The 27,950-nt window shown below is 39.9% G+C and overlaps 1 protein-coding gene across 1 annotated transcript in view; it reads right to left on the minus strand.

The window, feature by feature from the left end:
• The window catches only part of GLIS3 (GLIS family zinc finger 3), a 439,240-nt gene that overhangs the window by 291,191 nt on the left and 120,099 nt on the right, over positions 1-27,950 (minus strand). The window contains exon 3 of the mRNA XM_006094116.3: positions 2,898-3,105. Within this exon, the coding sequence (XP_006094178.1) occupies positions 2,898-3,105 (208 nt within the window). The remainder of the gene's footprint in view (positions 1-2,897; positions 3,106-27,950) is intronic.

Consider the following 27,950-nt stretch of genomic DNA (forward strand, 5'->3'; position numbering starts at 1 on the left):
CATTAGGGTATGATTCTCATCACTGGAGTACACAGAATCCAACAAAGCTAAGGAAGAGTGCTTTTCCCAGGATGAGGCACTCCAGAAAAAAATACTCAAAGGGGTCAAAAGAAGAAATACAGTCAGTAAATCTATACTATCTACTCAATGTTATCAGTAATTAAGAAATGCAAATTTTAAAAAATAAAATTTTGCACATCAAATTGGCAAAGTAATAAAAATAGTAATTCCTATATTTGATAAGATATGAGGAAGCAGGAACTCTCAAGACTATTGGTGAGTTTATAAACGGGTAAGGCTTTTCTGTGGTACGTTGAAGAATACACATCAAAATGCTCAAAACTATACATTTCCAGCAAATCTTATTTCTAAGAAATTATTCTAATAACCAGAAATAAGCAACAAAATACTATTTATAGGATTGAACAAGTACAGTGTTACTTAAAGTATTTAAGTAAAGGGAAAATAAATGCCCAGTAACAAGAGACTGATAAAAAATTATAGTTGTATTTATATGCTTTTTAAATAAAATGGAATCTTAGGTAGGAAGAAGCCATTATATGATGCTGAAGACTTTTGTTACAAAAGAAAGAGTTTATATTAACTAAACAGAGTAATTATAACACTACGTAGATTATTAGATCAATCTGATACAAAGAAAAACCTATGCTTATGTGTTTGCATATAATTAGAACAGTGGTTCTCAACCTTCCTAATGCCGCGACCCTTTAATACAGTTCCTCATGTTGTGGTGACCCCCAATTTCATTGTTACAAATTGAACATAATTAAAGCATAGTGATTAATCACAAAAACAATATGTAATTATATATGTGTTTTCCGATGGTCTTAGGCGACCCCTGTGAAAGGGTCCTTCGACCCCCAAAGGGGTCGCAACCCACAGGTTGAGAACCGCTGAATTAGAAGGTTGTATATTAAAATTCCACCCATGGTTGCCTGTGCATGGTCAGATGCAGGATGACTATCATTTATTGCCTTGTGCTTTTCCATATTTTCTATAATAAGTAAGAATTACATAGATAATCAAGAAAAACATTAAAATTTACAGCTGTCTATAGGGTAGTCATCATTCAAACTGAACAGTTCCTGCCTTCACTTCACAACACTCTCCTCTTGGATAAAACACAAAGCTGATTCTCTCTCCATCCTTATTTCTAGGCAGCAAACACCTTCAAGTTAAACTGTTGCTTCCTGTCCTTTCTCTCTTCTGAAAGAACACACAAACCAAGCATTACAAATGTGACCTTTTCAAATTGCTAAAAGTAAGTTTCATACTTCACCAAGCCCCTTTCCAACTCCTGTTTTTTGCCCATCCTGCAAAAAGAATTATTTCAATAGGAGGACTCACAGAATACATAGTCAAAAACCTAAGTCAGTGCATCTTTAAGATGTTGTCTTTTAAGGATATAAAATTATGCTAAGGAACCAAATATGGCAGAAAACACTGACATAATAACACTTCCCTGGTCAAGAGACTGCATTAGATAGATGGTCGCAGCAGCTTGTGCCAGGCCTACCCATCAGTTTCTCCATTAATTATGACTCTCTGCCTTCTAGGCATAGGCTGGACTTGCCACCGACAGGGAGCTGAAGGCTTCCCAATGACACCTACCCCACGAGTACAGTTAATTTTACATGCAACATTCAGCAAGTCTGAGGAGGCCCTCAAGGCATTAATCATCAATGGGGAAATGACAGCAGCAGCTTCCCCTCACAAAAAATCTCAGGTGAAAAACAAGTTTCCCTATCATGAAAAAAAATTGGCATAAAAAGTTATCCAGGAGCTATGATTTCTGAGTCTCAAACAGCAGGTAGGAGGAAAGTGCAAAGTTACAAGAAGGGGAAGGAGAGACAGAAGGAAAGGAAGGAGGAAGTAGAAGAAACAGGATCCCAGAACTGTAAGGCTTTTCAGTAGATTTCCAGCCTCCTCCTCCCCAAGAAGAGGAAGCACAGGTTCAGTCCAGGAGTCAAATCCCTTTGCAAAATCAGTTACAACAGAGCCAGGACTAAGAGGCAAAAACTTTGGATTGAGCTTCTCCAAAAATGCACTTCTAGAAGATAAAATAATTCATTTCAAACATAGAAATGAACCTTACACATTGCACAGCATTTTGTCTTCATGCCCCCTCTAATATCAACCTTAAGAGATATATTTGTCTGAGGGGTTCATTTACCTTTTCCTATTTAATTTCCTCCTATGGAGAGATAGCAGCATTTATTAGACCTACTTATTCTAGCACCTAATTGGACACTGTGGTGAAATGTTATGTAACTTATACCTGAAAGTATGCCGTCCCAGACACATCATAAAGTCTTGAAATTCATGATTTCAATCTTCATTTTTTTCTACTATCTTCCTAAACTTTAACTATTACTAGTATACTATGCAGACATAAGGTACTTGGGTAGATGGGTGGATAGGGGGATAGATTTATAGACAAAACAGTTACAAAGCAGCCTGGAGACACTGCAACATACGCACTGAAAATGAACAGGTAAGATGGATGCACATGAACATATCAATTTTCTAGGCCTTGACACATAACTTGCCTCACCAGGAAGTGACAAATTAATTCACTGGAGTTTAGTCAATGAGGGAGGCCCAACATCTCAAGTTGGACATTCATTTCACTCACACCACAAGACAGCAGGTGTTAAACCACCTAAACCATTCCTCCAAATTAAGATGACATGGCACATACTTAATTTTTATACACATTCCCCTAAAAAAGCTCAAATTAAAAGGGTGGCTTAAGCAAGTGAGCGTGTGTGTGTGTGTGTGTGTGTGTGTGTGTGTGTGTGTTCAAGAAAGGAAGGGAAAACACTCACAGGGTATGATTACACCATAAGAAGGGGGAAATAAAAGTAACATGAGACCTGGTATCTGAAGGAGGTATATTCAGGCTGGCTGCATTCATTGCCTTCTGTAAGCTAGGACTGATCTGGTTGCATGCTGTAGAGACCTGGCTTGCTGGAGGTGAAATGGGTCCCAGTCGCTGAACCATCATGGGGCTGCTGGTGACCACTAGATTGTTGCAGCTGCCTTTTCCAATGGACTTGCACTGAGGCCCAAAGCCAAGAACCCCTAAAAACAAACGAATCAGGTTAGCTTTCATGTCCCTTACATCAGAAATCAGTAAATACACACATGTGCACACTTCTATCAGGTCCCATCTTTAGAGACAGTCCTTGGATCTGTTTTTTAGGATTGGTATCACCAAAAAGCTTCCTCTAACTGCAATGAAAAAAACATAATGCTACAAGTCATCTAGAATCACCACATTCAAAACGTGCTTACATTTTGCTCCTTCTGTATACAAATGCCCACTTACATTATTTTATCATCTCCTTACCTAAAGGATACTCTTTGTAATAATTTAAGCAATAAAAAAAATTATTAAAAAAAAGTGATAAGTAGATGGATGGGCTTACTCATATCAAACCAAGTTTATTCTAGAATAGCTAATATTTTAACTGGCTTACTTCATTCCAATTCTGACCTTCCAAAAAGCCTCTTTAAAAGGAGAGAGTCTGGCTCTTGTCTCTCCATTCTTGATTTCTCCTCTTCATCCCACTACATTGTCATTGGACATATAGCCAATTTTTAAAAAATCAGGATGAGAGCCATAAACAAAACACTCATTATAATTAGGCATAGCTTTTTCTTTTTATTGTAACAATCTTTGAATGTAGTAAAATTTGGTTCATACCCAAAAGAGAAAGAAAAAAAAGAAACCCACAAAAATCTGTGTCCTTAGGGAGAAGGGAAAAGCAAAGAGGAGAAAGGCAAACACTGTCATGACTCACTTACAAAAAAATAAAAATGGTTGAATCATTCTAGACATTCTTTTTACATAGATGTACTTCTACAAACATTTTTTTTTTTGCAAACTACCTGGTCAAGTCTCAGTGACTGTACACTCTGTTCCCATTTCAAATGAACAAAAATAAGTATGACCTCAGTTTTTAACAGATCAGGCCCTAAATATTTCTCACCAAATTCACATGTTTCTCATTGATATAGTTGGGATCAAAGTAGGTGGAAAACACCACTGTAACCTTCCTTAGTCCTAGGGGATACAATTTCCTATTTTGTTTTCCCAAAAATTAAATCCATAGCCCCAAAGATGACAGTCATCTTTTGTAATATTCTCTTCATAGAGCCCACAAAACTCAAGGATAAGCAAGACCTTACAGCAATGGCTATGCTCTCATCAATGAAACCAGACCTTAAAAGTGCTGGGAGAGTCCCAGCATCTTCAACTGGAAGAAGCCTGCTGGAGTCCAGCCCTCTGAAAACTAAAATCCAAGTGGTCATTGACTTCCCCAAGGCCACACAAGGATTTTCTGACAGAGCAGAAACAGATTCCACTAGGGTATATTTTCATGGTACCTGGGTGGTTAGGTGTTGGATGCTTCATTAGCTCTAAATGAAAAATTCTCTCAATTTTTTTAAAGATACACAAAGCAGAACCTTCCCTCTACCTCTTTCACTGCAACTTATATCTGATGCATCTTCTAGTGCCTTGAAAGATAAGTTATGGATAGTCTGTTTCCATAACTCACATAACACTGTACCATCAGGATTTCATCTCCTTATTGAGAAAAATGGATATACTTTTATGCAATGACCATGAACTTAGTATCTTTATAAATTCCATAAAACTACATGCCATTTGCTTTTCAAATCTCTTTTTACCTCAGAAAAAAATGGCTATGGTCCATAGCCTAGTCCAGTATAAAAGACACTCAAATTATCTCCCCAGGTCCCATCCCTACCAGTCATGACTATTAAAAGCTACACCATATGTCAGGTATTCTGTCAAATTTAATGTCATATATTTATCTAAGCAACTCACTCATTTCATGCCTCCTTCCACCTCAGTAAAAAGGAATTAATATCTACCTCTAAAACAAAGACATATTAGCCGCTAGAACAGCACACCCAAGAAATACTACTTGGAGGCAAAGCATATTCACACATTCTTTCATCAAATCTGAGATGCTGTATATTGTAAGGCCCACCATCATTTTATGCACCAGTAAGAACATGCACTGTCAATTAAACTAGTGCATGGTGTTGCGATTTCAGAGATGTGCTGGTATGAAAATATGCGCACCTTAGAATGGGTAAATACCAATATGATGGCTGAGAAATGTCTAATCTTGTCTTGTTCATGGTCTTCTCTGCCTGGAACATCCTTACCCTAACTTGTCTACCTAGTGAGCACCTCTGCACCTTCACGGTCTCAATTCAAAGGTCACAACCTTCAGGGAACTGAGATGTTTACATGCCTGTCACCCCCTCCTCATCTATACTTTAATGCTCTTTCAAGGTAAAGCCCTTGTTTAAGGAATCTCTGCTTCCTCAGCACCTAGCCGAGGGCCTAAACTGACAGAACACAAACAATAACGTCGGTCAATGAAGTTAAAAAGAAATGAATAAATGAAAATAAAAGATAGTGATACACATGAATATTGAATACTGACAAATTATTTTCACAAAAACTTTCCTGGTTTTCTTTTTTAAAAGGCAGTGCCATTTTTCAAAAACAAGCTTCAATTAAGTCAGTCCTTTGACAGATTCCACAGCACTGCTAACTTCCCAGCGTCTCTGTGATATTTACTGTATTACCTCCTACTCCCAAATACACTGGTCAAGTTGAACCTCATCTAACCACAGAGGAGTGACTGTTTCTGAAAAGTGTCACATATGGCATCCTTGAAGCCTCAGGCTAAATGGTAAATGTCTTGGGAACAGGTAATGTTTGTGGCACAGCTGTGAGAATGTTCTGGAAAATAGTATCTGTCTCAAAAGTGTAGGCAAACAATCTGACCTGGGGTCACTGTGCTCAATCCAATAATTTTTTTCATAATTATAAACAAAATGAATACCTCCAGACTACTCAGAATTGGGCAGTATTTGAAGTGTGGGTTCACCAGCCTACCTGGGATCTGCCCACCCCACCCCCACCCCAGCTAGTTATGCGACTTGGGCACTTTACTTAAACATGCTTTATCTCCACGTCTGTGTCTTCTCATGTGTAAAATGGGAATAAAAATAATACCACCTCATAAGGTTGCTGTACATCTAGTATTAATTACACATGTAAAGGACTCCGCACATTGTCTAGCACACAGTAGGTTCTCAATGGGTATTAGCTGCTATTGTTATTATTGTTGTTGTTCATGACTGCCATGGCATTTTTGCTCCATTCTCTTTCTTGAAGTAAAACAGTTCTAACTCCTTGAATAAAACAAGATAGTAATGATTCTATTTATTTCTTTACCCATTGCCAATGTTCTATCTGCTTTCAGTCTGGAGCCAATTTTTTTTTTAAACCAGGTGTCACAGATAGAAAAAAAAAAACACATTTCAACTGGCCAAGTTTGAATGTTCCTTGGCTTGTCATTTGCTGAAAACAAATCATACAACTTTTCTGACTACCAGATGTGCCAACTACTTGTGCACTAGTTTTCATTTTGAAATACCACTTTTTCCGCTTTTTAGCAACTGCACACTGTTTTTTAAAAATGTGTTTATGACTCAAATAAGGATCTGAATGGATGGCATTCTGAGTACCACATACATTCTAGCCAAAATCACTGCATGCTGGTGGGGAGCATAAATGTTTTGTATTTTCCAGTTTCTAAATAAGAGGTCATCTTAGCAGAGGTATGTTTTTAATTAACATCTTCATTAGTTTAAAGAGTTCTGGTGAAGTCAAATAGTTGATTATGTCACAATTATCCTTGCTGAGGCCACATCCTTCAGAACTGTTTATGTTTAACCACTGATTCCTCTAAAAATGACATAGACATTGGGGAAACAGAAAGGACATAAAATGGGAGGAGGGTAGGAAGAAATAACCAAAATGTCTTGGTTGTTATAGTTCATTCGACTGACACTTATCAAATTCCAACCACAAGCCAGACAGTCCCTGGAGACGATGGTGAGCAAGATGGACAGTCTCAATCCCCACATATTCAGTATCCTGGTCATGAAGGCAAACACCAAATCAACCATCTATAATAATAAAAGGGTAATATGCTAATTAGACCAGACAGACGAATGACCTTCCAGACAGCATTCTGGATGTCCTTCTAGACAAAGCCCTAGCAGTGAGGCCGAGGCAAAAGCGGTCAGGGGCGATCAGGCAGGCAGGCGAGCAGTTAGGGGCAATGAGGCAGGCAGGGGAGTGGTTAGGAGCAACCAGGCAGGCAGAAGAGTGGTTAGGGGTGATCAGGCAGGTAGGCAGAGGTGATTAGGGGTGATCAGGCAGGCAGGTGAGCAGTTAGGGGTGATCAGGCAGGCAGGCGAGTGGTTAGGGGCGATCAGGCAGGCAGAGGGGTTAGGATGATGAGGCAGGCATGCAGAGTGGTTAGAGGCGATGAGGCAGGTATGAAGAGTGGTTAGGGGCGATCAGGCAGGCAGGCAGGCGAGCGGTTAGGAGCCAGTGGTCCCAGATTGTGAGAGGGTGCAGGCCAGGCTGAGGGACCCCCCACTCGGTGCATGTCATGCACCAGCCCTCTAGTTCATTATAAAAGAGGTGATCCCTGCTTCTAGTTTGGGTCATATAAAAGGCTTTCTCTATAGGTCAAACATGATTGAATGAGAGCAATTTCTATATGGTTCAGCCTAATATACAGAATCCTATATAATAAAAGGGTAATATGCAAATTGACCTTAAAAGCAATAGAACCAGAAGACTGCTGGACCAGTCACTATTGAGGTGCACTAACCACCTCTCGGTCCCTTTCCCCAGCTGGCAGGTTCTGATTGCCTGATGGCAAATGGGAAATGGAAGTGGGTGGCGGGAGATGGGCGGCACCAGGCCAAGGCCCCCACCCCGAAGGTCACCCCACACACAGAGGGCAACCCGCATTGGGGGCGTGGCCTGTGAGCGGGTGGGAACAGGCGACCTCTCAGTCCCTTCCCCCAGCCGTCAGGCACCGATCACCTGATAGCGAAAGGGGAACCAGGAGCAGGTGGTGGCTGAGGGCGGGGCCAGCTGTGGGCAGCCTGGAAAGATGGCCCTGATTGCAGGTCAGGCCTAGGGACCATACCCACGCATGAATTTCACGCACTGGGCCTCTAGTGTTATATAAACACAAATAATATCTATCAGGATTTGAGTCCCACCTCTCCTACTCACTGCTGTGTGACAGTGAACAAGGTCCTTAAAGTCTCTGCACCTCAATGTCCTGTTCCCTAAAAAGTGTTAGTAATAGTACCTAACTCATGGAGTTATTAATAGGATTAAAGTATTAGTATATATTAAGATACGTCTTACCATCTCTAAGGATCAATGTTTTCTTCCCAACCTTTCACTTTAAAACATTTAATATCTACAGAATAGTTATAAGAATAATGCAATTAAAATCTATCTTTATTTTATCTATTGATCAATATGTTCATCTGTTCATCTCTCTATATATAAGCTTATTATTAATTTGTTGAACTAAGAATAAATCATATTTTATGCCCTTCACCCCTACCTATATAACTATAACACCATGATCAAATTCAAGAAATTAGCAATGATATAGTGCTAGTATGGAATATACTGTTTATATTCAAATATTACAAATTATCCCAGTAATACCCTTTAGAGCAATTTTTTTCCAACCCTGAATCATGCATTTCTAGAAAAGGTTCTGAGATTCATACCAAGGTGGGTCGTCAAGAAGGGTTAATAAATCACTGGACATTGGAGGCAGATGAAAAAGTAAAATAGTAGAAAAAGGAAAGTAGTGTTAATTGTATACAGCATAGTAGTTAAGAGCATGGGTTTGCACCCTAGTTTCACCACTAAATGGCCATGTGACCCTGGGCAGGTTACTTAAGCTTTCTGTGTCTCATTGTCCCAATTTTAAAATGGGGTAATACTAGTAGTTAATTCATTGAGTTGTTTTGAGGATTAAAAATAACCTAATAGCCCAGCAGGTGTGACTCAGTGGTTGAGTGTCAACCTATAAACCAGGAGGATCACAGTTCTACTCCCAGTCAGAGCACATGCCCTGGTTGCAGGCTTGATCCCCATTTTAGAGATTGGAACAATGAGGCACAGAAAACTTAAGTAACCTGCCCAAGATCACATGGTCATTTAGTGGTATAACTAGGGTGCAAACCCATGCTCTTAACTACTGTGCTGTATACAATTAACACTTCCCAGTAGGGGGTGTGCAGGAGGCAGCCGAACTATGATTCTCTCTCATCATTGATGTATCCATCTCTCTCTCCCCCTCCCTTCCTCTCTGAAATCAATAAATATATATTTTAAAATAATCTAATACATGTCATATACTTAGGGCTTGGCACTTAGTAAATGCATTTTAAATATTATTTTTATTTTATCAAACAACTTGTCTCTGCTGCCTTTCTGATGTTGTTTCTATCACCTCTTTTCTCCTGAGTGACCAAGGACTACATGCTAATAACTCTCTGCCTAAGATCTTCCACCTCAATACATAGACTTGACCCCCCTCCCCCTCAATGGGTTTTAAGCTTCAAGCCTCTCTCTTTCCTCATCCCACCTTATCGTCCTCTTAGGTTCTCCCCAGCTTTCACTTATACTGTGCTCCCTAGAACTAGACATATTTCTTGCATACTTAGCATACAGGTTATGTAGTGTTTTATCAAATTTATAAAGTTTCACTGCTTAGATACCATAGTGACAACTTAATGAACAGAGTAGGGCAAAAGTAGGTTTACAGTTATGAGTACATGAAACACAGGGTTTATTCTTGTGTTATTATTTATTAATTACAGTATTATTTTTCATACAAACAACTATAAACCCACTTTTGTCCCACCTCATATATGTGAGTGTGTGGTGTGTTACTCTGAAATACAGTTAAGGCATGGGTAATTGGCTAAAAACACCACCAAAGGATGAGAATTAGAATAAAATAGCTGGCTTCTTATATTCAGAAGCAAAGACTTCAATGTCACAAACATTGCAAATGCTCCAAACTGTGCAAAACCTATGGGAGATAAGAAATATTGGGTATAGCATCTAGCCTCCATGGACCATACAATCTCTGTAGAGATAAGATATACTCACTTAGGAACAATCTGATAATGATACTGGACTGTATAGGATTATAAGCATGAGGATGAATCACAGAGACAGGAGTTCAGAAAAGAGGAAATTTCTATTTATAAGATTGTTCATTGAAGGAGTTTAATTACCAATTTTAATTCCCAAAGATCTTCAGGAAGTCCTAAATTGTTCAATGATAACAAATAAGGTAGGGTCATGGAGAGCTCCATAGTCAAACAGCTTTGGGAAACCCCTAATATGGCAAAGTTAAATATATCTCTTTATTACTGACTTCTCAGAGCCTTTATATAAAGTGCAAATGTATATGAAAAGTCTTCCAGAGAAGCAAATAATATGCAAAATATATTTGTTTATGTTGCTTTTTTTCTCTCTTATGGACTCTCTCAAGACTGGCATCTAAAGGAACATACTTTGGAAACAGTAAGTTAAAACATGAAGTATGAGCACATGAATGAGAAGGATATGGTAGAGTGTAGACATGGAAACAGAAGGGAGGAGGCATGGTGCATACTGGGGAAAATGAAGAAAAGTCAGGACTGCCTGCAAGAGGGGAAAGGGCAAGCGGAAGAAAGGGAGAAAATAGAGCCTGAAGGACCTGGACATTATGCATTCACCAACGGCTCAAACCAGGCTGCACATTAGTGTTACTAGGGAAGTTTTAAAAAATGCAAATTCATAGGTTCCACCTCAAATCAACTAAGCCAGATGAGGCTGATTCCACTGGCCTGGTGACATGCACCTAGAACCCTGTGCTATAGATAGTGGTGTACCCCTATTGGAAACCAAGCTCACCCAAGATTAACCTGGTAGAGATAGGGAGAAAGGCTAGAGAAGGACATGAAACTGGACAATGAGGAAAAGGCCACATGGTCGTGAATGACACCATAAGACAGCCATGGTTAGGAAAGCAAGTTCAAGAAAGTCTGATGATTTTATAATTGGCTGATAAAAATTTAGGAGATCAAGTAGCAAGAGGTCACATAAAGACAATTTTTGTGACTTCATTCCACAGTAAGTTACTTCGTCCCAGCCAATAACTAGGTCACATCGAATCCAAATTAATGAAGATTCCCATGAATCATGCAATATCCCACCACAAAGAAGTTGGGCTTGACTCTACCAAGTTTCTCCCACAAAGAATATAACTTTCACACCAACACTCTTCCAACCTAGTCAGCATTCAAGAATGTTGGCTACAAAGTATGGAATCACCAGCATTACTCATTTCATTTCACCCCTGCATTAAATGGAATTGTATTTATACCCTGAGAGATTAAAATATATCATATTCCTTTCTGTACCACTCAGTTCCCTGGATTCCTGGACATGAAGCCTCATTCTTGTTCCTCACAACTTGGGCACTCCTGATAAGATGTTATTAAGAATACACAGCTCTGAACCACCTCATAAAGATGTAAAGATATATTAAACAGCATTCCCAAATTTATACTCTAAAGTCCCACCAGTCCACTATTATACATCAATTACCAACTAATTAGTAGAGAGCGCTTATGCTGACCCTTCTGTTTTCTCTTGTAATGATTTGCCACGTTAACTGAAAGCTGCTCTGCTCCGTAGAGACTCTTAGTATATCAAGATGTTAAATAAAGTTCACCAACGATTAGCCTAGAAATCCAAAGAGGAAATGTAAGCACATTTTACTGCTTTTCCCTCAACAAATTTTCTAACCATCCCATGGGACTGGAGCAGATGTATTTGTTAAATAAGCAAGCCATTACTCTGAAAAACTGAAGTACCAGACCAGCAGTACAGGCCCAGTTTAGTGATTTACTGCTCACTGATGAGGTTTATTGAATCTCTGCTCTGTGTGATAGTATATACTCCAGGGAGTGCAGATACATAAATGAGTTAGGTAATTCTTGCTTACAATTTAATTTAATAGGCTTAAACCAGGACTTATCTGTGGGATTAATCTGTGAAAATAAGTTAATTCCTGGTGAAATTGTTTTACTACTTGCTCTATTAAGACTAGATGTCCATAAATATAAAAAAAGGATGAGAAGAGTGGAGAGTGCATACTTTAATGGGAGAAAAGTGCCTCAGTTTCCTCAAGACCATGAACAGGCAACATTTATTAAGTACTATCTGTGAGCTTGGTGCTGCCCTGGATGAATGGAATCCTAGGCCTTTGGATTAGCCCTCAAAGTGCTTCCGCTGAGTTGGAGAGAGTTTTAATAAACATATGAAACAATTAGGACACACCCAATCTTAGAGTTTCCATAATCTCTTCCAAATGAGCACAGAAAGAGTTCAAACAAGAAATAGATCTGTATAAAGTGGAGGGGGTTTGTTGGAGAAGGTAAGACTTAATCCGAGCCCGTTAATAACTGGGAGACAGTGGTACAAACAGTAGGCTGGCCAAAGTGAAGAGAATATGCTAGGAAAGTGGTATGGAGGTAGCATGGGGAAGTGGTAAAGAATGACGATGCTAAGACCAGAATATCTTAATTTACCAGCTGTGTGACCCTGGGCAAGTTCCTTAAACTCTCTGTGCCTCTGTTTCCTCATCTGGAAAATGGGGTTGGTCACTGTACATACCTTCGTAAGTTTGTTTGGAAAACTAGTAAGTCAATGTATGTAAAGCACTTATAGTAGCGTCTAGTACACAAGTAAGCATTCTATAAGCCCTAGGCATTCGTATTCTTATTAAAGTATTATCATATTATGCAGGACTTCCAAGGCCAGGCCCCCAAAAGAGCTATAATAGGTTTTTAAGAATGGTTGTGATAGGATGAGGGACTATGAACAGAGCAGTCTAACTATTTCTAGTAATATGGAAGCAGAGCAAAGAGAGAAGGCAGTAAACCAAGCTAGAGAGATGTTGCTATGATTTCAGGATACAGTGATGAGGTCTGGACCAGGTCATATTGCAATCAACAGAGGGAACATAGTAACCCCCAAATAACCTTATAAAAAATAAATAAGGGGGCTGTTGAAGGACCTGTAAGAAATATTAGGTTCCAAATCCTTCTCCATAAATTTAGCTCATGTTTTTTCTAAGCTGCTTGTTACCCCTAAGACAACCAGAAGAAGAAATTGGATGAGAAACGGCAAAGCTGCCTATTGGTGAGACTCCTTACTGTATGAAACAATGACTGGGAACCCCTGTCAGAGAGTAGGTGTTAACAAATATTTGCTGGATAAACACATAATATGACTCTTAACAAAACTTATAAGGCAAGACAAGTATAGTTCAAGGCCACAAATGAGGCTGAGAAGTTCCCTCTTCAATATGCTGTGATGTAAAAGACAGACAGCGATGCCCGGTGAATACAAGTGTTAATATGTCCTTGTCACTAAATTACCTGAACAACCAGAAATATTACTACTTTGCCCCCATCCATACTCCTTTACTGTGACACACACACACACACACACACACACACACACACAAACGCACACATACACACACACACTCAATATAAAGGGAATATGGCCTAAGTCATTCAATATAAGTAAATGAAACTTTTTCTCAGGATCTAAGATTTGATTCAGAGGCAAAATCCCATTTGATCCTTCACATTAGTGACAACTTCTTACTATCCAAAAAGCACAGCTTACACTGTTCTCATTAAAAGCTGCTAGGCTACCTTTGTTTTCCCTCAAGCAGTAATTCCTCAGAATTGTCTAAAGAGACAAATACTCTATCCTAAGTTTTTCTGCAACATATTCTACATGAGCTTACAAGTCTGGATGAGATGCCCAGAAGACTCAAACCTGGAGAAAAGGCAAATAGTTATGGAGATTATATTTTCTTACATTAAAAATTAAATCAACCATACTTCTAAGAACCAGGAAATACACAGTTTCTTGCAACCAGAAGTCCACCAGGGCTGTCTCATACCTTTGCCTCTGTAGGCTGTAGATTCTTTTTTTTCTTTTTCTTTTTTTTTGTGGTGAATACATTTTATTCTTTTTTTTTAATTGTCTAAAGTTTTACATATGTCTCCTTTTTCCCTGATTGACATCCCTCCCGCCATTCCCAACCCCAAGGGCAAGCCCCCACCACCCCAGTGTCTGTATCCATTGGTTATGCTAATATGTATGCATACAAGTCCTTTGGTTGATCTCTAACCCCCTGTTCCAAAGCCCATTCAGCAGACCACATATAGGCAAAAATATTTGTTGAGCTATTATTTGTAACTAGGGGCCCAGTGCACGAATTCGTGCACCTTAAAAGATAACTGGGCCTTGAGACTGCGGCAGGCACAGGGGCAGGTCTCGGCCCATTCTCCACACCCCCGCACAGCCCCGCCTGCTGCAGCCCCTGGTCCCCACTTTGCCAGCAGCCCTGCTCCTGCTGCCACCACCACTCCCACATGCTGATGGCACCGGCCCCACTCACACCTGCAGACAGCGCAGAGAGATTGGGGCCGGCGCAGTCAGTGGGTGCAAGTGGTGGCTGCTGCCCTAATAGCTTCTCAGGAGCAGGGGGAGGTGGAGAAGCCCTCAGGGAGGATCAGGGCCAGCAGCTGCCGCTCGCACCTGCTGATGGCGCTGAGTGATCAGGACCAGCACTAGCAGTGGGTGCCAGCGGAGGCTCCAGCACCGGCAGCAGGTGCAAGTGCCAGGTGGGACCATGGCACATGGGAGCAAAGAATTTTCAGTAACCACCAGAGGCTCACCCCAATGACAGCAACCGGTGCCCCGCCTTGGTCTGGCGCCCCGGCTCACCTGCTCCACCATCCCACTGGGACCAATGCCCGCCATGTTCCACATATGCCCCCTGGTGGTGAGCACACGTCATAGCGACCAGTTGTTCAGGTGTTCCGGTTGTTCTGCTGTTTGGTCTATTTGCATATTAGCCTTTTATTAAATAGGATTTGTGCTCCTTTGCCTCTGGGGCTTACAAGAGGGCTAGAAGTTGACACTGATTGATTTCATCCTCTTTTCTAGTCCTGTGTAGACATCTAAATCCACTGAGATTACTCAGGTGCTCTGAGTTGCCTCAGAGGCAGAAGCCAGGAAAGGGAAGACTGCCCAAAATCTGGGAAGAACAGCAGTTTGATGGTTCCCCAAATAGAGGGACAGTGTTCAGGGAGGGCAGCAAAAGTGGAGGTCATGGTTATGTGGCAAATATACAAAGGCCAGACTCCAGGTTCCTGTGCCCAAGCAATGCACACAGCAACAGACTTCTAGAAATCATGTGGGCTTGGTCAGCAGTCACCTTAGCAACTACATAATGGACCAAGAACCAGAAAAGTACTTGGAATGTTCTCCTCTGTACAAGACCCCAGGATCTGTCTCACCTTGGCAAGATATTGGGTACCCCAACAAACAATGATTGAGATTAAATTTTCTGCTCATCAGTAAGATGAAGTCTTAAGAGTTTCATTGCTTTGATTTAAAGGAAATGATTTTGCCTTGGCTAGGTAGCTCAGTTAACTGGAGCATCATCATCCCAATATGCCAAGGTTACAGGTTCAATCCCTAGTCAGGGCAGCATTTATTGTATACATGAGTTGGTAGAGTAAGTCATACCCACTACAGATTCTATTAAAATTGGAAAGATACAAAAACGGAAATATCTACCCTTTGGCTCAAGCAACTTGTTACTGTATAAAATTACATAACAACAAAACTACCAAAATATAGAAACATGATTCTAGTAAAAAATCTCAACACACAGCAATCTAGTTAGTGTAACTTCCCTTATATTTCTTTTATTTAATGCTATTTTTGAACTTAAAAGAGAACCAGAGTAATCTAAGCATCTCTGTCAACATGATTGGAACATGAGTTAGCATTAAAGTAAATGTGAGTACTTTGATTGGAATATGAGTTAGCATTAAAGTAAATGTGAGTACTTAAGCTCTACATCCTACAGGTATGAATTCAGACACTATATCAGCAATAACTCTTAATTAATGATATCTACAATTAGGTTAAACAATGTGGAACAGCACCATTTCCAACTCAAATTCTTTCTCATCAAAACAAAAAGGCAATCAAAATACAGATTAATGCCAACATGAAAAAAAATCTAAATTAAGAGTAATTCTTATGTTATGCCTAAACTTTTTAAAGGAGTGGTATTATTTATCTTAGTTGAATGTAACGTTGAGAATAAATGTGAATAAAAAGCTGAATACTAATTGAGTTGAAACTTATTTCCTGAATAATATACAAACTCTTGGACAAGAATTAATAACAAATCATAAGCAATGTTAAGATCCTGTAGCTTTGAAAATAAATGGAAAGAGAGAAATATAATCCCTCCCTGATTCTCCAAGGATCAATTTAATTGAGGTCTTAATTTGGTAGTTAGAGTGCCGCCTCTTTTTACTGCTCCAGGTGAACCAAATTATAAACTCTGCCAGAATTTGCTTCCCACTTTGTTCTAAACATTCCATAACAAAACAAAACAAAACAAAATAACAGGGAAAGGCAAAGGGCTCACTTTGATCTTCTTGCACAATAAGAGGAACATGAACCTTGATACAAATCTACAGTTTGGAAGAAAATGTTACAATAAATCCTTATGAATCACTGGGTAATACTAGTTCCTTACAATGAGCCTAAAAATTATGAAGGTTATCTCTAAAAACATTTTCAATAAGGAAGATTGTTTAGAAACTAATCTTAATGAGATCATTCTCTCAGTTCTCAAAGTGGAGTCAATATAATTTGCTTCCAAACAAATCTACCTCAACTAATAAGTGTATGAAATTTTAGCACTTAGAATATGCATGTTTCAGAGTCATAGTACTTGAAGAAACCAAATTATGTTTTACGGCTGAAGGACCCATGAAAAAATAAATCACTTTCACCAAATTTCACAGGTATCCCTTTCCCTTTCTTCTGTCTTGTGGCTATTAAATACTAGTGGACAAACCTACTCTCTAGGTACTCATCTTGTGACATATCAAAGAAAATAATAATAAAGTACCTTTTCTTTGGCCTTCTGTCGATTATACTGAGCTAACCACAGCAAAACCATCTAGCCAGTCAAAGGATTTTGCTCCTTGTTCAAAACTGTAGGACTAAGCCAATGAGTGAAAAAGGGAATGGGCAATCACCTTCCTGGTTAAGCACAGTAAGCACCTTTGTTTGAAAGGATTTTCCCACTATCTTCTTTCAAAAATGTGTCAATCAGAGTGGTTTGGGGAGGGTGGGAAGATATGGCAACTGGGATCATTGTTATTGTACCTCAGAGGAGAAGGTGAGGGGACAAAGATTGAGAAATCTTGGCCCTGATTGGTTGCTCTGTCACCTGACACCAGCAGCACAAGGAATTCTAGTAACACCTCTGTCCAGAGGAGGAAAGAATAGCTGCGGAAAGAAATTTGTAAAAGAGAGGTATGCAGCTCAACTGACTTGTTTTTTGACATGCAGCCTTGAAAAGAACAATTTTAGCTCAGAAACTTGGCAAATGCCAACTGGTTTTTTAAATAAGTTTTAACACTCATTTTACTAAATGCGTGAAGAGAGAGTGAGGGAGAGAAAGGCCAGGTATCCAAATACAGGGAGGTTGTCAGGTTTCTCTTTCTGTGTCATTTTTATTTAGTCGGTTAAATGAAAATTCAAAACCATATAATTAGGTGGTTGTTTATACATGATTAAGCATGAGCTCATTGGACTTTACTTGCCAAAAAGTCAGAGATGTGGTTAAGGGCAAGAAGGAACTATTAATAAAAGGAAATAAAGCTGTAATACATTTTTCACTTATGAATAAAAATAATTCAAAGGTCCCTAGATGGAAAAAGAGAGGGGAAAAAAATCAACGATGGTAGGGGCAAGAAACCAGATAATTTTATAAATGGTTAGAATCCAGGAGATATAAAACATAAGCCACTGGTACGAAGGCTTTTCCTCCTCTATGATTCTAATCCTATTTTTGTTTTTCGTAATCTTAACTCACAATGAGAACATGACAAAACTTACCTGTATTCTATTTCTTTGGAATCATTCTGGGAAATATTTAAGCAAGAACACGCTGTTCATTTAAAAGAGTTACTTGTTCTCTTCATAACTGTCTTCACCAGCAATCCTCTCGGGAGAAACCAATAGCTTTCAGCTCCCCTGAGAAAGGCAAGTGCCCTTTCATTTTCACAAATGCAGGATTTTTCTTCCCAGAATGAAGTGAGCCCATCAAAAGTGAGGTTTAACTGACCATAAACTTCATAAAAGTAAAGGCAGACTTTCCCAGATCCCCCAGAAAATCTGTGGCCTTAGGTAGAGGCTCTGAAAAATGATAAATCAACTACTCAGAGATCAAACACAAGCTATGAATGGAGTCAGAGGGCAGTTCTTTCAGATGACAGAGAAGGGGCTGAGCTAGGATCAGCCTACTTAGTCCAACATAGGTAGGGTTTTCAAGTTACTACCACAACTGTATCCTACTGGGAAAATATAGCAGTGCAGGTCACCTCTGGAGGCCACTCAGGCAAATGCAAAATGAACCCCAGAGGTAGCTCAGCTGTGTGTACTATGTTCTACAACCAAACAAGTCTTGGAGTTGCCAATGTTGTGATTAGTACTTTAGCACGTGACCCCTACGATATTATATAGCCTACTGATCAGAACAACACAACCTAAAACTAAAAATGGGTAAAGCCCATAGAAACCCAATACACATTCCTTAAGACTGAGGTTAAAATGAATGTCATAACATTCAGAAAGCCTATAGTGTCTCAGAAGCATAACCACTGACTTTTACAGCCTGATTCAGGGTGTCTCTCTCTCTCTCTCTCTCTCTCCCCCTCTCTCCCTCCCTCCCTCCCTCTCTTCCTCCCCTCATCCTCTCTCAAAATAAGCGACAGTTCAGATTCCCAGAGAATCTTCAATGCTGTACATACCTGCCTATTGGAATTTAAACAGAATATGCTCCATTTAAACCTATATGATGAACTACAAAATATAGAAACGTGTAAAATGATCATTTTTAAGAAACTAAGATGATGCATTTCTAAGAAAAAGCAGACATTTTAGACAAAGCACCATACTCACAACTAATTTGACAATTTTAACCTACAAAGCCTTATATGTTATCTATGTATATTTCATGAAATATATACTTTGTTCTAAAGATATTTTCTAATTATTGACAAAATAGTTTGGACAAATTCAATCCTTAATATATTCATTTAGTGTTAAAGTCCACACAAAGGTGAGGGGAAAATACATTTTCACAAAACAAATTCTTTAAAGGCTGGAGATCCAGAGATTTTTCTCTTTAATGTTGAAGGAAGGGGAGAGATTGTTCTAAATTAATAAATATTGATTATTTAAAAGTTTAATAGCTACTATGCTCCCAGATAAGAAATGTGATCATTTATTCCTAAACAATGTGTGGCATGTAAGTCAAAACCGCTTTTCATCAATAATTAATATTAATAATTAACAAGTATAAACAACAAAAATACCTTTTGGAAATGTTTCAACCTGGCCCTTTCCTCATTCCACAGCCTGCCTATTTGCCCCCCTTTACCCTCTATGTGGGGTTAATAACTAAACTTCCCTCATCTCTGACATGCAACACTACCCAGCAGCAATCTTCCCAAGAATGCGCTCAAAAATACATATGACTGAAAAGAATAAAAGTCTTATCAAAGCCACCTGAATCTGGCCCACAGATTTCTCAATTAGCATCTGCAGTTACAGTCCACTCAACAGTAAATTCGGTTTTTCTCCAGTAAAGAGAGAACCCTGAAAAAAATTCACCTCAAACACCTATTCTCCTACCTAGAGATAGAATGTCCTGTCTGAAATTCAAGGAGTAGACTAGTAATAAAAATTAAACATAAACACAGCAGAAGGGGAGGATAATGCAAAAACTACTCATTTTACAGAAGCCAGAACCAATGTACCAGGGTTGTATTTGGCACTCATTCTAAAGAACATTCAATTGACTTTTTAAAACTATATTGCTATTCTTTCTCCATGTTGGTTGTCTGTGGAATAGCATCTTTCAGAGTGAAACACATTACCAAATTTAAGGCCTCTCGCTTTTCTAGACACTCCACCCTAGCACCTGACATCTATACTGTAGGTAATAGTCTAAGAAGTTCCTAAAGTTCAGCATCATGCTATTTTAATTTCTTTCAGCAAATACAAATTGTGCAACCCCCCAATTCCCTTCCTCCAGGTACCTCCAGTCCATACATTACCATTATACCTCCTGAAAAGTGATCAGAATCATCAGCAAAAACACCTCATGCTTTAGTTATTCATGTTCCCAGGCCTGCTTGGTAACTGACATTTAAAAGGTTTAGAAGAAGCCCTCCCACTGGGGAGCTTCCAAGGGCAGTGTGTCTATAAACCTACAGGGATGAAGGTGTTTACATCTTTTTCTCGGGTGGGGGCCTCAGACAGCTGGACAGAGTACTTTGCATACATTTCCAGAGCTATCTGCTCTTCGGTTATATAAAGTATAAGCAGTGGGAACATCCAGGACACCTAGGACATTCACTAAAGGTTGGCGTGCAGAGAGGAAAGCATCTGACGAATGCAACCTGAGAAACAATGTCTCCTTTCAAGTGAAACAGCTGGTGAAGTCAGCCAGTGCTGGCCTGTGCGAACAATGCTGGGCAGGTCATTAACTTGCCTGGTTCAGACGACGATGAGCTCACCCACCTTTCTGGAAGTGCTATTTTAGCTGCTGAGTTTATACAAATAAAACCCATAATTTTCTAATGGCTAAACTAGGAATGTGGTCGAAAATAACTAACTCTCTGAGAACCCTGCAGAAGCCACTCAGGGAACTCAGGAAGGTGATTCCGCAGTCTGTTCAAGTTTGCACATATCTTTACAATCACTACATATGTGTTAGCTTGAAAATAAGCAACACATAAGCAAATCATGATTTTTTTAAAGTTAGGTGGTTATTGCCACATTGTGTTTTCTCCCTCTCTTTTTCCCTTTTGCATAGGAAAGAATAAGTTAGTCCTTAACTAAACAAAAGAGTTAACATTTAACTTGAACACTAAGCACACTGTAGCTCTCAAACCCTCCCCCCTCTCTCTTATTATAGTGAAAATGGGTTCAGGAAAACTCTCACTCATTATTACTGATCCTGAATGAGATAAAGCTACATCAGTTTCATTGCTGCAGTCCCAGGAGGCCCCAGTTTCTTCACCGACACTCTGCGCCAGGCAGCCAGAATCCCTGACCGCCTGCCTACACACACCCCTACATCCCCTCCCCAACTCTCATAATCAAAGATAAGCTCAAATGCCAGCCATCCTTGAAATACATCTTCTAGATTCCTGCCTCATATCCCAATCTTATGGTGTTTCATCTACCTGATGTGTTAGCTGTACCTATATCTTACCTTTCCCCTTAACTGGCAGTTCCAAGAGAAGAGGGGATGTACTTTATCTTCCTTTCTCTCCACCCTTCGCTCCCAGAGAACTAGGCCTGCAAAGGGCAGACACTCACTAAGTCTACGGACAGGTAATGGCCACACCACAATTGTTTAGCACGTACAACTACAGCTTGTACAAGTAGGTGGGGGGAGGGCTAAAAGAAGAATAGTATTTTATTATTTAAAATAGGGAGAGATTGTTGGAAGGCTCTGAGTGGGAGTGGCAGCAGGAAGACTCTTCTGTTGTCCCTGACATTTCTAACCTGCTCTCCTCTGTCACTCCCCACCAGCTGGACTGTACGTCTCACTGCCTACACAGCACACAGTTCCTCCCTATCAATGCAGCCCATTCCAAACTGTCTGACTTATAACCTTTTCTGTGAAGTCTTCCAAGGAAACAGAAGTATAACAAACCTCTCTCTCCTCTAACTCTTCTTAGCTACTCATAAGTACCATAAAGGAGGTGTGGGGGTTACCTAGCTCTTGACATGATCATATTTCCTCACCAAAAACCTATACTATTATTACTGCTGCTGCTATCCTATATAATAAAAGGCTAATATGCAAATAGACCGAACTGCGGGAACAACCGAACAACCAGGGGGCGCACACGGAACATGGCAGGTGTCGGCTGCAGCAGGATGGTGGAGTAGGTGAGCAGGGGCACCAGACCAAGGCGGGGTACCAGTTGCTGTCATTGGGGTGAACCTCTGGTGGTTACTGAAAATTCTTTGCTCCTGCACGCTGCGGTCCTACCCGGTGCTCACACCTGCTGCCTGCGCCCAGCGCCGGCCCCAATCTCTCAGCACCATCAGTGGGTACGAGCAGTGGCTGCCCACCATGATTGCTCCTGAGGAGTGATCGGGGCAGCAGCCGCCTCTCACACCTGCTGATGGTGCCAGCCCCGATCATACCTGCTGCTGGCGCCAGCCCCAATTGCTGCGAGCCATCAGCGGGTGCGAATGGGAGCGGGCTGCTGGCAGACAGAGGACCAGGGGCCACGGTGGAAGGGGCCTGGCAGGGGCATGGAGGATGGGCCAAGACCCGCCCCTGTGCCCACCGTAGCCTTGCGGCCCACAGTTCCTTTCAAGGTGCACGGATTCGTGCACTGGGCCCCTAGTTAATAATAATGACAGTACACCTACACAAAATAAAATAGGAGCTAACATTAATGAAAGGCTTACTTGGTAACAGGGGATGATGCCTGGCTCTATACCTGGATTAATCCATTCAGCTCACACAACAACTCTGATTATTAGCATCCCTTCACAAAGGAGGCAACCTGAGATTTGGAAAACATAGTAACTTGATAAGAATGAGAATTCAAACCCAGGTAGTCACACTCCAAAAAACATGCAATGATGTCTATGGGCTCATACATCCTTAACCACTACCCACCAAACAACTGGACGAATACTATTAAAAGCAGAGGAGATAGAACAATTGAAAACCTATTCTTCTCCCAAACTGGAACAAACACTCATCCACAGCCTCCAATATCTTGATTTCTATATGTAAGCAATAGTCAGGAATGTTCATCTTAATTTGTTCTGTGTCGGTGCCATAAAAGGTATCATGCATGCAAGTATAAATAGATTACACTATTTAACTTTTATGTTAGTAGTTTAAATGTCTATTATATTACCCCTCTCACGTTCAGGAAAATTTTGATACATAACATCAACTTCATTTGTCATTCAGTAATTAAACTACATGGTAAGAGCAGGTAAAACACAGATCAAGAGAATCACAGAACCAAGTGATGTCTGATAAAATAAGGTAACATCAAAAAGTTGTTGCAATACTGAGGAAATGATGATGATGATAATGATGAGGGTGATATTTAGGAATATAATATGAAAATACTGGTCTGCATAAGGCTTATCATAGAAGGAGTTTACTAATTTTCTATTCATTCAATAAACAATCTTGAGTGGGCAAAATTCACCAGGATATAGATTAGTGATGTAAGAACATGACATACACACACACACACACACACACACACACACAACACACACACACACACAACACACACACACACAACACACACACACACACACACACACGAGCAAAGAGACAGTTACACAATATGCACAATATGTCAGGTGCAATAAAAAGTAAATATGAGGTGCCTTGAAGGGGCAACCTGCCATGTAGGTCTGACATTTATAGGCCCCTTTCTATTGGAAATAAACCTAGCTTAAAACATTGCAAATAAAGCCTTAAAGGGTATCTTTTCTAAAATTCTGCTTTGGCAAACCAAGATTTCATCTTTCAAAATTGTACTGACCTAAAAGCAGAGTGTAACCAGCTAACAACTGTCTCCAGGCATGTTGAGGAGAGAGAAATGGATATATGGGTAGGCAGGATCCATGGTATGAGGAAAACAGAAAGGTCTACCCCAAAGCCAAGTCACTAATTCAGGATGCCAAATTTGCTCTGTGGCAATGCAACTGTGTGAACTTGACTAAATCATTTAGATTAAACCTCCCTGATAAGCAAAGCTTGGTGAGATCATATAACAAACTATCCAGCACCAGCTTGGCACAAAATAGTTGCTCAATAAATGTTCATTTTCCTTTCTACTTGCAGACCACATCTGAAAACCCTTTCTCTCCCATAATCTAAAAGACTACCTTTAAAGCAGAATAAATGATAAAATCATTTCAAGGGGTTCCCCTCAGGATGAAAAAGATGTATAACTCTCCCACCATGCTTTAAATTCATAGATGAATATGCCAAGAAGGAATAATAGAAGTCATATTTCCAACCTCCTTCTTTTATAGATGGTAAAATCAGGACAACAGATGTAAAATAACTCCCCCCAGGCCACACCATAAATGGCATAGTCAAGACAAAAATCCAAGAAATCAGGTGTCCAACTAAGCCCACTCTCTACGGTAGGCTATTACTCTCATTAGACTGTCAATTATAAATGATGCTTAGTGGTGCAAGTACCTCTGAGGCAATTACAAATGTCTTTTGCCTTCAAAAGAGAATGAAGATGGCACATTGTGGACTCCTCCTTCACAAGCACGGGGTTTGGGACAAGAGCATCCATGAAGAAACGAGCTGAAGGAGAAAAGGAACAAGCACAGAGGAGGGGATCAAGGATGAAAAGAAACAAAGAGACCCTTACTTTATAACTGTGCCTAAAGATGAACTCCACTCCTGCCCATTTCTCTCTCATTAACTCCACTCCTGTCTCTCTCTCTCTCTCTCTCTCTCTCTCTCTCTCTCTCTCTCTCTCTCTCATCTAAAAGCCTAGGATACAAAAGCCATCATCCTCCCAGATCAGAGACAAAACGTTTAAATTTTCAGGAGAAAAGAAAAGTGAGATTGTTGACCTTCAACAGTTTAAAAAAGAGGTTCAGTTCAAATCTCCTTAAACCTTAAGTTTTGGTAGAATCACTGTTGAACCCCAGGTTTTAGTGGAACCAGGGCCTGCTTACTTATCTGCTAAATGTAAATGGGCCATGGAACCAAATGTTCAGGCTGCTCAGCAAGAGCAAACACCTCATTAAGAAAAGGGAAAAATCTAATAAGCATATCAAACTTGACAGCATAACTTTTTAAAAGATTCCCATCTCAAAGAAAGTTTACAAGCAATGAGTGAAGCTATAGGGCAATTATTTCCTGGTATAATAATTGCCCAGAACAATTGTCCAATTAGCAGTTATGCACTGAGGGAATTCCTTTGCATTGTGGCCTTACTGTCTTTGTCTTTGCTTGGAAGAAAAGAAATCTGCCTTCAAGAGTTCAAAATAATAAAAGAGTTCTTCATTATGTCAAGAAGTTTGGATGGAGTCCCCATGACACAGGGACCTGGCCTTGTAATCAAGTCTGGTAATGAAGCATAAGAATCATATGTTCCTACTTAAACTTGCTAATGCCCTCCACAGCCGGGGGAAACCCTGACTGAAGGCTCCAAGGAAAAAAGAACCTTTGGAAGGTGACAGAACCAGAGTCATTTGGGATTAGGACCCTGAGTGCTCCTTGGGACAAACTCTTACCTATTCGAAGGCCTCTCAAAAAAATAAATATAAAATAAAAGAACTAGGAAACATGAAAATAGCATTTAAAATTAAATTATGTTCAACAAGTATTTATGGGTCATCCAGTTCATGCAGGTCTTGTATACTTTGAAGCTGGAACTTCAAACCCTCCCAACCCCATATCCCACCTAGTCAACCAACAAGTAACACCATTTTTCCCTATTCTTCTTCAAACTTCTATTAAAAATCCTGCTTCCGCCTGGCCTGCATGGCTCAGTGGTTGAGCATTAACCTATGAACCAGGAGAACACAATTTGATTCCCAGTCAGAGCACATGCCTGAGTTGCAGGCTCCATCCCCAGTCAGGGACGTACAGGAGGCAGCCAATCAATAATTCTCTCTCATCATTGATGTTTATATCTATCTCTCCCTCTCCCTTCCTCTCTGAAATCAATAAAAAATATATACATTTTTTAAAAACTTGTTTCCTCCAACACCACTCAACCACAAAGAGTGTGTGAACCTCAAGAAGGCAGAATACAGTTCAACCAAAGGAAACACTTTCTAGCAAGCAGAATTGACTGAGAACACTGTGGGGCAGGGTTCTTATCCTTGAAAGAATACAAAAAGGAATTGCCAAGATATTACAGAAAATGTGGGGAGAAGGAATAGGAAGAAAACACTTCTAAAGTCATTCTCAACTCTTTATAACACCCAAAAAGGCTTAAAATATAGTGTAAAAAAAGGTTTACATTTTTATGTAAATTATGAAAATTTGCAATACCCTCATTCAAAGGCTATTTTTTGTGCTTCCTTCCATTCTAGGCTACTACACTATGTGACCAGAGGCACGTAATTTAACTTCTCAAGGCCTCAGATTTATCATCACTTAAATAAAGGCAAGGGATTAAGTAATCTCTCAAATCTCTTCCAGCTCATTTTCTAAGTAAACTTATCTTCCCTTTTTATTCCATTAAATTTCAGGAATTCTATCTACCTATAACATTCAACAGAATCATCTAACAATCACTATATATGCAAAGAAAATCCAACAAAGTGACAAGACAATATAAATATGGCAAAAGCAATAAGTTTATTACATATCAATTATGTTTCAAAATATAATGAAAAACATTTTAATTAAAAATGCCTATGGCCCAGCCAGTGTGGCTCAATGGTTGAGCATCTACTATGAACCAGGAGGTCACAGTTCAATTCCGGTCAAGGCACATGCCTGAGGGGATGGGCAGGAAGAGATTAACCAAAGAATTTACATGCATATATGCATACCCATGGACACAGACAATAGTGTGGCGAAGGCCTGGGGAGGAGGTGAGTGTGGGGAAGAGGGGATCAATCAGGGGAGAAAAGGGGACATCTGTAATACTTTCAACAAAAAAGATAAATTAAAAATTAAAAGATATTTGTGATAATACAATTTTAATAAAAATAAAAGCAAACTTGCCCTAGCCAGTTTGGCTCAAGTGGATAGAGTATCAGCCTGCGGACTGAAAGGTCCCAGGTTCAATTCTGGTCAAGGGCACATGCCCAGGTTGCGGGCTCGATCCCCAGTAGGGGGCATTCAGGAGGCAGCTAAACAATGATTCTCTCTCATCATTGATGTTTCTATCTCTCTCTCCCTCTCCCTTCCTCTCTGAAATCAATAAAAATATTTTTTTAAAAAAAGAAAGCAAACTTGATTAAATATAGTACATTTTCCATGCATATAGAAAATCATATTATCAAAAAATACTGAAATACATGAAACAAAGTTCATAACATAATGTGGAGAAAGAGAACACAAAACTTTATTTAGATACTAGAGGCCTGGTGCACAAATTCGTGCACAGGTGGGGTTCCTAGGCCTGGCCAGCGATTGGGGCCGATCAGGGCCGACCAGCTGAGGGGAGGGAGTGTGGGAGGTTGGCCAGCCATAGGAGGTTGGCTGTGGGAGCACAGTGACCACCAGGGGGCAGCTCCTGCATTGAACGTCTTCCCCCTGGTGGTCAGTGTGCATCATAGCTACTGGCCGGTCATCCAGTCGTCTGGTCGTCCAGTCGTAACAGTCGCTTAGGTTTTTATATATATAGAATTACCACCACTATTAACTGTCACAAGCTATTCACAAATATATATCTTCTAAAAAATTAGCAATAAATATCTCTGTGTCTGGGGAATACTGAGTAGTTGATTTTATTTTATTCTTTATTTCATAATTCAAAAATATATATTATTTTTATACTCAGAAAAACTAATGCTACTTAAAAATACTAATACTGATGGGTGAAAAACTAAAAAGGTCATGTTATTAAGTTACTACTGAAAGATTAAAAAAACACAACAGTTTAAAAGCAGGAGAATTAGTATGACTGTGCAGCCAGGGACATCAGGAGTGATTAGACCTGGAACCATTGACCCATTACCTGGCTCATTTGGTCCGAAGCCTGGTCACTTTCCCAGGCTATGACCCAGCCGTGGCACAGATTCCCCTGTAGTTGTTCAGTGTGACTGCTATATAAACTTTTTTTCCTCTTTTCAA

Source organism: Myotis lucifugus, unplaced genomic scaffold, assembly GCF_000147115.1.
Source record: "Myotis lucifugus unplaced genomic scaffold, Myoluc2.0 scaffold_130, whole genome shotgun sequence".
NCBI classification, from domain to species: domain Eukaryota; kingdom Metazoa; phylum Chordata; class Mammalia; order Chiroptera; family Vespertilionidae; genus Myotis; species Myotis lucifugus.